The 12,642-nt window shown below is 41.8% G+C and overlaps 1 protein-coding gene across 1 annotated transcript in view; it reads right to left on the bottom strand.

Annotated features, from left to right (window-relative positions):
• Positions 1–5,911, bottom strand: part of grb2b (growth factor receptor-bound protein 2b) — a 44,657-nt gene extending 38,746 nt beyond the window's left edge. The window contains exons 1-2 of the mRNA XM_072693975.1: positions 5,778–5,911; positions 3,959–4,263 (exon numbers count right to left, since the gene is read on the bottom strand). Coding sequence (XP_072550076.1) covers positions 3,959–4,036 — 78 coding nt within the window. The 5' untranslated portion in view covers positions 4,037–4,263; positions 5,778–5,911. The remainder of the gene's footprint in view (positions 1–3,958; positions 4,264–5,777) is intronic.
• Between the last annotated feature and the right edge of the window lie 6,731 nt (positions 5,912–12,642).

The following is a 12,642-nucleotide window of genomic DNA, read 5'->3' on the forward strand; positions in this document are numbered from 1 at the left end:
TATTGCTCCCCCCCTCCCTCCCGTGCTACTCTACCACTACGACGGAAGCTTTGCAGAGAAGAACGTCAAAGATGCCTGCAGCATTAATATCCTATTCTCAGCACAGCCTTCGCGTATGATTACATTCATTCAGATATGAACAACCAGATCAGAGGTTGGATAAATATGCCCCACATTAACTTTAATATATGCATTTAGTTAAGGTTCTGCCACATATCTGAGAGGAGCCGTAATAAACACAATGCTCAAAGACCTTAAAATACTGTCATTACTGCTCTCTATTGTTAGGTTTATCGTAACAGTGTTGTAACAACTTCAGGCCACTTAGCTGCTGTGCAAAGAGTTCACCCGTGCAATACAGGTTGCACGAGCGCAAGGCTGATTTGAAGACCACATCAGACAAAAGTGTAACGAGATATTTGCGTGATTGAGTCCTATACTCGCTGTCTCACTCGCTGTCTGTGCTGAAAGGGAGCAGCCATGCATTGGGTTCCGACAACAGGTGGCAACAGCAAAAAGTGGGGTCATGTGAAATGCCACAACTGCTGTCAAACCACATTAATAAAGCAAGGATGTAGCACGCTTCATTTTTCTAGCCTCATCTTTAGGCCCGACTTGGGGTTAAAATGTCTAGCAGTTAAAACGTCCTGTGGCGTTCCTCTTCTGTGGCTTTTTTTGCCAACGTCACAGTTGGGTGGGAGGGATACGCTTCAGAGAAACGGCGACATTATCGAAATGGTTTAAAATTAGGCTTAATGGAGCTTTTAGTGGAAATGTCCTCAGCTCTTGGAAGAACGCTCCCAAGAAGCATGAGGACTTAAAGGTTAAAAACAAATTTAAAGAGAGAGAGAGGGGAAAAAAAGTCGTTACTTTCAGCTTCCCCGAGCCTGTTCGTTTGCTGCCGCATGTAATAAGGACAGGGAAGCGATTCAGAGAACGAGGCAGGTATACATGTTAAAATTTGATTCCATCCTGGAAAAGTACATTTGGGTTAGCTGAGGTATTTGTTTGCTTATGTAAGGTAGACTGGTATAGAGTGAAGAGTATTTAGTGTATTTCTACTTTCGGTAGATATGATTTTCTGCATATTTTAGTCACCGAGGTGTAAACGTCAATTAGGATGCTCTGACGCGAAAAAGTGCAGTGCACAGAAAATGACATCAAACTCGTTTTTATCGCCACCATATCAACTTAAGCTACACGACTGCACTGCTGAAGGGCATGTTAAGTTGAGGATTCTGAACTATCACCTGCCCTTGAATGAACCAGGGCTGGGCTCCTGGGCAATCTGGATTGGACCTCACATTTTTGTTTTCTCTCCTTGTGCCTTAGCTCTGCCTACTGAGGAAGCAAAGATAAGATACAAGGACAAAGGAATCAACGTCTAACATGTTTATTAAATAAAATGCCCTTAAGTTGGTCATCACTTTCATCACCTGTTACCAGACTTAGAAATTCTGCTTATAATAAACAATTATCCCACCATCAACTGCAATATATTCAAACTCCGAGAGAAGGACAACACAACAAGGACAACGCCTCTATCCAGAAATAGTTAGTGTGTCTGCGTTTGTTTTGTTGAAATAGGCAGCTTTTGCAATCTGTTCCCAGTGTTGTAAACCAGACAATAAAAGCAGAGCTTTTCTCTGTAAAAGGAAATTCCACTTGTTTTAATCTCAGGTTAATTAGAGGGTTGTAAATAAGCTTGCTAAATGACATTTGAGCATTTTTCGCCCCAACCCAAGTCTCCTACTTAGTATTTACACAGCAAAGAACAATTAAAATTACTCAGGAAATGCATTCTACAGCACCTTAAATCATTCCATACAACTGAATTCGTCTGGGGTCTGTTATCATAACATAAGATATATATATATCACACACACACACACACTGAAAATTCTGAAAATGACCTGAGAAACGATTATATCATGATAGCTGCAAACAAATTATTTAAATTTAGAGTACTTTCTAAGTTGACTGTGGTGAAAAGAGTGTCATGACATACAAGTGTGTCTAAATATATGTTTGTACACTTGTCATTTACGCCCTCCTGCTTCCTGCTACAAGCATTTACATCAGTGGCTTTCTACATGTCAAGTCTACACTCATGTTCTGTATGGTCTATAAATTAGACGTGCATAAATGCTTAAAGTAATGTGTTCGTGACTTCCAGCGTAAGTATTACGCAAGTATTATCCAACAGTTGTCCATGGGGGGGGGGGGGTCCCAATCTAGGGTACAGTGAGGGTTCTTTTAATCCTTTGCGAAACGATAAATCTGATTTGTCCTAAATGGATGCGTATTTTTGCATTTCATTTTGTCTCTTTTTTGTGGCTCTTCCCAGAGCAAGCTCAGGCCACAAGTCCAATGGCAAAGAAGATAAAAGACATGACGTATTTCAAGTGCTTATGTTGCCTCTTTATCAAAGGTCCTACAGCATCCATTGAGGGGGATTACGATGACTGCATTTAAATCTTAGAGCACTGGAGTGAAAAAGCTTCTCTGTACCATCATGCTCAAAGGCGGTAGCTCAAAGTCTTTTAGGCAGAGCTCTGTTTTGCACAAGCAGGGCAATGCCCTGCAGCCTCAAGGGCCAAACAGATTCACAGAAACTGCAGCTGAAGATAAGCATTCAGGCATTAAAAGCAAAAAGAGAAGCGGAACGCAGACATTTTAAGGCACTTCTGTTGACTTCTAATTTCAACATACAAATTCTAAGCAACACGATGAGTAACAAACATAACTGGCATTAGACTGAGATTAGAAAGCAGAACAAAAGAATGTTTCAGTGCAGTCCGAAGAAGTAAGAAAACGTTAGTCACTCTAAAGTCATGTTACTCTAAGGTGTCTAAAACAATTATGCTTGCATTACAATTCACAAGATGCCTGTGGTGGGTGGCTGCCCACACTCTAAAAGGAGTTGTTAAAATGACAGAATTTCAACATATTGAGGGAATGTGTCATTTATTCTAAATCAAATGTTTTAGGCCAATACCACCTAAAGATGTGTGTTGAATAATGTGAAATTAGGACAAAAGAGCAGTCCTAACAACAGATGTATATATATAAAAAAGGTACCAAGTCTACCAAACTGGGATGCAGGTGGAGCTAAAAACAGCACAGACCACCGATTGGTTAAAGACAGTCATGCTGCGCAATCACTGTGCGCAGAAGTCACACTGATACTGTTACTCCTTCTGTGTTTACTGCTAATACTAGTGCTAGGCAGAACCAAATTTCTTTGAGACAATTCACAGAACACTTCCCCTAAAAACAACACAGGCAAACTAAAGAAAGAGGAAAAGCAGTGCTGAGTGTCACACCACGGAGTTCTGATTTGGCCACGAGGATTACAAACTAGATTTTTCATTTTGTTTCATTCTAAACAGAGACATTATTTTTAATGTTCCTGCACCACCCATAGCTTGTAATTGATAAAATGAATTAAAAGAACATCTGGATGTGAACAGCAGTTTGCCGTGTGGCTAACAGTCAAAAACTGATAACCTCAAGACACTTCCTCAAAACTTTCAGCACTGTGTAACACTTTGCTACTTCATTAACCACCACCAACACTACACACACTCGCCTGAGCAACTGTTAAAAACAGTTTTGTCTCAATGATAAATGATGAGTTTGTGTGGTGATGTGAAGATGTCAGTAACCCCACTTCATTTATTGTGGCTCACAGACCAGAAGGAGGTCCCCTCATACTTGCAATACTCATCCATAAACAAACCCACATTGTTAACAAGTAGCAGGTAAATAACAGGCAAACAAGCACACAAATCAAGCCTTTCTGACGTTTGTGCTTCCGTGGTACAGCAGAACTTGACAACCGGAGAGAGCCAGAGCGGCTCAACACATTAAACAAACATCTAGGCAAACCCACATAAACGTACTGTGCCTATACATGAGAATGAATGAAGTCAAGGTGCAAGAGGGGGTACATTACCTTTAGGATTTCTCCACGTTTAAAACTTAGCTCATCATCTGCAGTCGCTTTGAAATCATACTTGGCGATGGCCTCCATGATTCAGCGTGCCGGACACCTACAAGAGACTAACTACAGCAGAAAAACGTCTGTTGTTTGTTTGGAAGAGTTTGCTCCCCTCTGGCTGGCTGGCTGAAGACAAAAGATGTCACAAGTGTGAGCACAAGGCTAGATCCAGGACAGACGCTGCAACCGGCGGCTTCGAATCAGCCCTCCAGTCTCTGACCCTCCGTCTCGATCCTCGCATACAGATCACGGCGACGAGCCTGCAAATGCAAGAAGTGGATGAAGAAGAAGAGTGAGACCGGGCTGCTGAAACAGACAGACTGACTCAACGCTGTTCAATGGACCGCGCCCACAATACGACTGGCATTAAAAGCCCTGCGCTCCCTATGAAGAGGAAGGAAGCCCGTGTGTCTGACATTTCCAGCAGCCAACTGCGTCGTCCAAGCGCCGAGCACCGACCAATCAGGGTCCAGCACAGAGCGAGGCTGTACAAGAGCACGGCAGAAACTCGAGAGGGACGCGCCCGATTGGCTGACGGCGGTCTGGCATTAGACCAGTAGCTGGCCAGACGTACGCAGCCCCCCAAAAAGAAGAAGGACGAAGCTCGATGACGACATGGCGCATATGCACATGTAGAGATGAGCATTTCGTGAAAGCAGCGCATTAAAAAGATTCAATTCAATTAAAGGGCAAAAGCTCCAGTTCACGCGTCAAACTTACTAAGTGAAAATAGTGTTACTTCAACTTTTACCCACAAATCTGCGATACTAGTCCCATAGTTTCACTTAAAAAAAACCCTGAGAACTGGGACTGTTTTTGTGGATGTCCTTTTAATCGACACAATCCTTACATCAGACAGAAATACAACGATTTCATTCCAGTGTAACTTCAGATGGTTTCCCCATCACAGACAGATGACAACTGCTCGCAAATCACAGCTGTCTACGCAGTTCACTTCGCCACAGCAGGCACCAACAGTCCAGCTAATCGCCCATTTATGTTTACAGTAGCACTAGATAAAAAAAAAATATATAGTGCTAGTTCTTAAAAGAGCAATCAAAAGAACACCACGAAACCCAGTTAGTGACAAAACAGTGGAAACGTATGTCGTTAAAGCGCCAAAGAGGCGAGCTTGCGTTAACCAAGTTAGCTAGCTAACGTTCACTAGAATATTCGGGAGCTAGCACTAGCTAGCTGACTGGCTAACGTTCATTTGTCATCACATCAATCACGCCAGTCAACTCACTAACAGCTTCCAAACGCCACACAACGTTTGTTTTACGTTTAAAGCGATCACTGATAACGTATAACTAAAAAGAAAAACCTGTAAAGTATAAGCCACCTATTTGTTTTATGGTAGCTAAAGTCTAAAACCTCGCGCACTCTCCGGCTAGCTAACCTAGCACAGCGAGCGCTCACCAAACGAGTAAACCGCGAGCCCCTGCCACCGCGCTAACGTGGCATAACATCAGTTAGCTAGCTACCAAGAGGCGAAAATAACGAGTGTACATGACTACTCGGAGTGTGAGCTTGAGCTCTCCACAACAAGTGGTCGGGGAGAGCTGCGTGTTTACCGTTTCGGACCTTTAACCGCACTGGGCAGCTGAGCGCGAGCTGAGACTGACCGGGCCGCTCTGACTGCAGCGCTAGCTAGCTTGTTTTGCTAACTCGGCGGTAGCTGGGGCTAACGTTATCTAACGCTGCTGAGGGCTGGAGAAAACCTCCACCTTCTGGCAGCCCGTCAGCGAGAAGGGTAGGGATAAGGTGTTCTCACCCTCGTGGAAGGTCTTCACTCTTTCTGAGGCCCCGCTAAATCCCACTCGGAGAAGTACTGGACCGCTACGGCGCCGTGTTTCCCCGTTAACCTGCCCACGGAAAGCCCGTTTCTCCCGATGAAGCTCCGGCCAGACGCTTGTTTGCCTTTGCTCGTTTCGCGACGTGCGTTTCCGCTTCCTCAGGAGGGGGCTGTTCTCTTTACACGGGCTCAGGCTGCCCCCGGCTGACCGACCCTCTAACTGACACTCCACTCGCGCTGTTTAATATTCAGTTCAGATTGAAATATCCTATTGTCTATTCTGAATATTATTTTTTTTTATTAATTATTTTGTAGTATTATGATTGTGATCATGGTGATTTTTAACATGCATTTCTTCATGATTCACAAATTCAAAATCTGAATTTCATTTTTTCAATTTTTTTTTTTTAAACTGTCTTTAGTGGTTTACAATGTTCATATAATTCCCATTTCACTTTCCTGATAAAATATCTTCAATATATTAAATATTTTCTTCCTTTTTCTTCTTCTTCTTGAAAATTGTAGTTTATTTTGGCAGAATTATTGCGTTAAATATATTAACAGTTAATTTAGTATGACAAAACAAGCACACTGACGACAAAAGATCACAAACACATCATAAAAAAAATTTAAAAGACAAAAAAAAACATCATATATATATTAATATTGCAAACCCTCACATAATTGCATTAAATATATGATAATAAACATATCATACTATCACATGATATTATTATTATTATTATTATTAATAATAATAATAATAATAATAATAATACACTAAATTAAATCAAAGAACAGAGCAATTCTAATGTTGTATTTAGTTTGATTTATATATGAAGGATAATATAATATAATATATATATATTGTTTTTAAGTAGACTGTGCATTTATTTAACATTTGGTCAGATCTGTTAACACCTCCCCTGTGCTGTTTACTCAGGTGGAATCATTCCTTACTGGTCTGACCCAAACTGAGTCCAAACTGTATGGTCCTTAGCTTTAAACGGTTAACCAAGTTCTTTGACCACTGTTCTTCAAAATCTGTTACCATGGCTATAATGACTAGAACCAAATCAAACCAAAGGGCTCCCTCTACAGTTGAGAAGTGCAATTTGACCTCTGGGCCACCCTAAAGGACATGCATTTCTGATCAAGCTGAGAGATACTGAACCGACACTGAAAGTGAAAGAAGAATGTGGACAGATGTGATGGTAGTGATATAGGTGCAGTTAGCAGCATGTCGAGCCCAGGGTAGTAACAATAGAGCTGTTTTTCTTCCTTTTACAAGTCAGTGGAGCATCACAATGAGGTGTGGTGTATTAGGCAGCAAGTAAACAGTCAGTTCTTGAAGTTCATATGTTGGAAGTAGAAGTGTAACGGTCGCAAACTGAATGATCAGCATGACCAGCAGTATCAAGCTAATCCACCAGCATGACCAACAAGACCAAGCCGATCAACCAGCAATACCAAACTGATCAACCAGCATGACCAACAAGACCAAGATCATCAACCAGCAAGACCAACAAGACCAAGCATGACTAACCAGCTAGCTTAACAGTATAGGGTATTTTACATTTCTGATGGCCTTGTTTCTTCCAGTCTAAAAATATATATGTTTATTTCGAATCTTCTATGAAAACAGTCTAAACAGAGCAGCCTCGTCATTTCTAGTAGAAGTGTCCTCTGTCCACAGTATGCAGTGGTTACAGAAAGGTTGATTTCTCCATGCTGCTGAAGGCCATACAAGGCAAACACATTGTTAAGTCTTATAGAATCCATGCTTGAGCTTTGTTTATCTTCATGGCCACTCTGGATTCCCCTGTTGCTTTTGAATGTGTTGAACTTTATTGACCACTCAATGGCATATGTGGATCAGAGCCATCCTGGACCGAAGCACTCCCACTGGAGTATAAATGCTTTGTCAGAGGATATCTTATCACCATCTGAGTAGGATGGGTTATTAAATGTTAAGGTTACCATTAATTAAGGAACAATGCCTTCACTGAACAACTGCTTTATGAAATTCCCCTCACGTATCTCTTGGTTTCTCCCTCACATATTCCTCATGTCTCTGCTGGTGATTTTCTGTTGGTAACATATGTAATCTTATCTGACTTTGTACATGGTTGTTGATGCTGGGTTACAATTGGGGTCATCCGGTCCTGTCTGCTTCTTTTTCTCGTTCATGAGTCTTGCTATTGTACCTGCAGATAAGTAATTTCACTCTGTAACCTTGTAGTCCAGTGTCTTTTGTGTTGATTCCAACAATAGCCGTGTTTTCGCCGATGGATTCAAATCAACCGGATCGATTTTAAAGGGCTCATACCACTGAAATTGACATTTCCTTGCTGCTTTGCTGTGAGAGGCCAGGATGCAACAGCAAAATTCACAACAGGTGTTTGAGACCGATAGATTCCCTGGTTCAATTAGAATTGGTATTTAAACAGTCCTCCTCACAGTTAATCAACAGTACCTCGCCATTGCGAGGCTTCAAACAGAATGTTCTCAGACGGAAGTGGCCACTGAGCTTAAAGTGAACAGTGCCCTGCGGAACTGGATGATGAATGCCACACCACTCATTTAAGGCACATTTAAGGAAAGTGTCACGTCAGACCATTCGAAGCATCACATCAGCGTCATTGTCTTGCATGGGCCAGGGAGGGCCATTTCCGCTGGACGAGGGACCTGTGGCCCTCAGTGCTGTTCACTGATAAAAAACGATTCACGCTGAGCAGAAAAGATAACCGCCAACGATGTTGGTGAGGTCAAGGAGAGCGCTGTGCATTAGCCACTGCTGTCATGAGTAGACGAGTGTTACAGTGTGGGCAGGGGTGTCTAGTCTATACAGAACTGCCCTACACTTTGTGAATGGTACAGTGACAAGCCCATACTACTTGAATAACATTATTAATCCAGTCGTTGTGCCTCTGCATGAATCTTCATGGACGACTCCAGCATGCTCCAGCTCATCGGGGTCGCATCAGTGTCCTGCAGTGGCCTGCATTTTCTCCAGACTTCAATCCCATAGAAAAGCTATGGTATCAGCTGAATTGCATTTTTTATATATATCACCCAAAAGCCAGATATCCCTAATGTTTTTGTGAGCAGTGTATATCCGTCTTAAAGGCACAGTAACAAAAAAGAAAATTCACACAGATCCACAGATCCTTAAAGGCACCAAAAGAAAAAAGTGATCATTCAGATATATTGATCTTAAGGTAAAGGTTAAAATCGATATTTGTCACTGTACAGTGTACAGTGAAATGTGTCCTCTGCATTTAACCCATCTGGTAGTGAACACACACTCACATGTGTTAGGGGCAGTGAGCACACACCCACACCCTGGTGGGCAGCCAACTCCAGCACCCAGGGAGCAGAGAGGGTAAAGGGCCTTGCTCAAGGGCCCAACAGTGGCAGCTTGCCAAGCCCGGGAATCGAACCCACAACCCTGTTATCGATGTCCCGGCACTCTAACCGCACTGTAACCGCTGAGCCACCACTGCCCCTTAATAATATTGATCTTAAAGGCACGATGAAAATAATGAAAGTTTGCAAGATAGACCATGCCCAAACCCCTCACTTTCCATTCACCCCCCTCAATCTCCGCCTTCTCTTCCAACTCATGACTGGTTTTTGCTCGCCAAAGGGAGACCTGGCTTCAAGTCGCATGAGCTGAAGCCACCCAGAACTCTAGCCCAAGTTTCTCTTGGGTACCCATCCTTGCCTGAGCCCACAGTGAGCGTGCTCCAAAATGATTACAGGCACAGTAACAAAGATGAGATCATTTACATATATCAGTCTTAGAGGCACATTAACATTATTATAATTCCACCCATAATTAATACAAAAGGGCTAGAAACTGCCCATGTAAATGAATCACACAAACAACCATGTCTAGGATTTTAGCCTTCTACAGATCACTGAAACATTATCATTTTTTTTCATTTATTAAGGTGCAATTTTCCTCCTGTGTGACCTTTTTTATACTGTTTTCATTCATCTTTCCTGAGGACAGGCCTAATTCTTCTGTCTGCTAATTGGCTAGTTGACAGATATAATGTCTGACAGCTTTGCTAATGGTAATAGCTTATGTAATGTGCCTGAAATTATCAGCAGACAACATAATGGGTTTATAGGCCTCGTAGTAATAGCCAGTAAATGGACACTCCAGTCTGGAGGGAAGAAATGTAATTTTCGCTACATCTGTTGTGAACATGACTGCTCACCTCCCACCAATTGTGCTGTGATAGTCTCCAGAGCTAGATTTTCCAGGTTAAATATCAGGAGAATCCATTCACGATGATGTATATTGAAGGTGTTACTGTTACCTTTTGACACAGATCTGATTTGGTGAATAAATCCGTTTCACACTGATTTTTTCTATCAAAGGTTTAGAAGGTTTTTTTGGTCAAATTAGGTCTTGGAGTGACAGTGATGATTTGTGTTGTCACGGTTTGTCACCAGACAGAGGTGGACGTACTCGCAGGATATTTTAATGCCAGACAAGAAAACAGAACAAACAGAAACCAAACACGCAAAGCTTACTAAATAAACACATAAATCCCATAAACAGGCCAAATCTACAAAACATCTACAGAACATCTTCTCACATACATGCACAAGACCAGACAAGGGACGACTGAAACAAAGGGATACTTTTACAGACACTAACAAGAGACTCACGAGGAACACCTGGGACTAACAAGGGGGCATGGCTACAAAGACACTTGTGGAAACACTAATGGACAGGCGTGGCTAGGGCAGACAAGACACAAACAGAGCCATGTGCTTGGGAGCACATGGCAAAACCAAACAAAGGCAGACATGACGACAGGGGCAGGCATGACATGTGTAACCTGATGAAGGGCAGACTGTTGCCCACAAATACCCTGGCCTTAGGTTCTCACATCCCTGAAGAAACAGATTAAATGAAGGAAAAGACCTGAGATGGTTTTGGACATTTTTCTTCATTTTGTCCCAGACCTTTCAGCCACATAGGAAACACTCATGTGGGTGCACGTGTCTTGTTCACCACTGTACCCCAACACTGCCCTGGGAGTCTGCACAAAGCCATCTCCAAGTTGTCCACACCGATTCACCATAGCAGGACTTCTCAGATAAGGTCAAGGGTGTCCAATCTGAAAAGTGGTACTTATGAAACAGTCCTACTGGACAGTTTCTCACTGTCAGAGATCCTTGTTGTGAAATACTCTAAGTCCTACTGGCGAGATGAATGATCAAGAGTGTGTTGTAGCTGAAGCCATTTCACATGTTTAATCACCATTTCTCTATAGGGGCAGTGGTGGCTCAGTGGTTAGATTGCCAGGCTATCGATAACAGGGTTGTGGGTTCCATTTCCCTTGCTTGGCAAGCTGCCACTATTGGGCCCTTGAGCAAGGCCCTTTACCCTCTCTGTTCCCCAGGTTTCCCAGGTTCACACATTAGTGTGAACTACCACAGATGGGTTAAATGTTGAGGACACATTTTGCTGTACGTAGTACAGTGACAAATATGTGCACCTTACATTGGCAGCAGGGACATTTTTTTTGGTCGCTCAGGTTAAGGTAGATCGCTAATGGGATACGTACAGCAGGATAGATACATCACAAACACAAACATTTGATTCAAACATGACTGATTACTACCCTGCCTTCGAAAACTGCCTGAATAGGCAGCGCTTTTTACGTTTCGGACACAGCCTACATGTCTGAGGTCCAAATAAGACAGGCTCCTCCAAAATCATGGCCGATTCTCATTGGTTGTTGCTCAAGTACTGTTCCATTCAAAAGTTCACATCTAGCCACATACAGTCCGAAAGCCCGGATGTGTTCTTGTTCGGATCAGGACGTGATTTGTGTGAACTTGGCACAGCTAAATATCCCAGGATGCATTACACACCACACTGCTGTACCAATTGCAGAATTACTGTACAGCGTCCTACTGTTCTCAGGAATCCAACCTTCAAAATCAGTACCACCAAGTACACCAGTCCGAACATGGCATACTCTGTACTGCCCCCCTCTCCCCCATCTTATAATAATTAATCTCTAATTAATGTGGGGGTGTTCAAACCTTTTCCTCCTAAGAAATAAATCATTGCTTGAATTCACATTTTTAGAGACACTTCTTCAGTTTTATTTGTTTAATTATATAAAAGGTGTTTATGGGCTGTCCACATTTTTTCACATTACAATATAAAAAACATTTTACAGGAAGTAATTTCTTTACGTTTAAGTAGTTAAAAATGTATATTTATATGAGAAACTATGTTGTAATATTTTATTCCTGGATTAAAAACCGAAACTGAAGACTTTTTTTTTTGCACGACAGTGACGGTATATATATTATGTATATAATATAATATTATAATGTATTTATATTATTTATATGTATATATATATATATGTACTCTAAAATAATACTGAATGATATATCAGTTATATTTAGCTACAATTCTTGTCCATTTTACAAAGATCTTCTACAATTACAATATTTTTTCTGTTTATTAAATATCAAATTTAAATATATAAAAGTGCAAATTCTATAAATGATATATAAATATATACTTAAATGTTTTTATAAATAATAATAATAATAATTATATAAATTATATATAACGTAATGTTTCATTAAATGTGGACCGTCTTCGGTAATGGTCCTCCGGAATGCCGGTCGTCTGGGGTCCAGCTCTTTTAAGCGTTGCACTTTGCAGCTTTGCAGTCAGTGAGCTCACAGAAGCAGGAGGCTGAGGAGCAACTTTGCAGAGCCCCCTGGTCGGTGGGTGGGAGATGAATAAGCCTGGTCTTTGAAAAGCAGGAGAGCACCGAAGAGCTCCCCGAGA

Source organism: Salminus brasiliensis, chromosome 12 (assembly GCF_030463535.1).
Source record: "Salminus brasiliensis chromosome 12, fSalBra1.hap2, whole genome shotgun sequence".
Classification (NCBI taxonomy): Eukaryota; Metazoa; Chordata; class Actinopteri; order Characiformes; family Bryconidae; genus Salminus; species Salminus brasiliensis.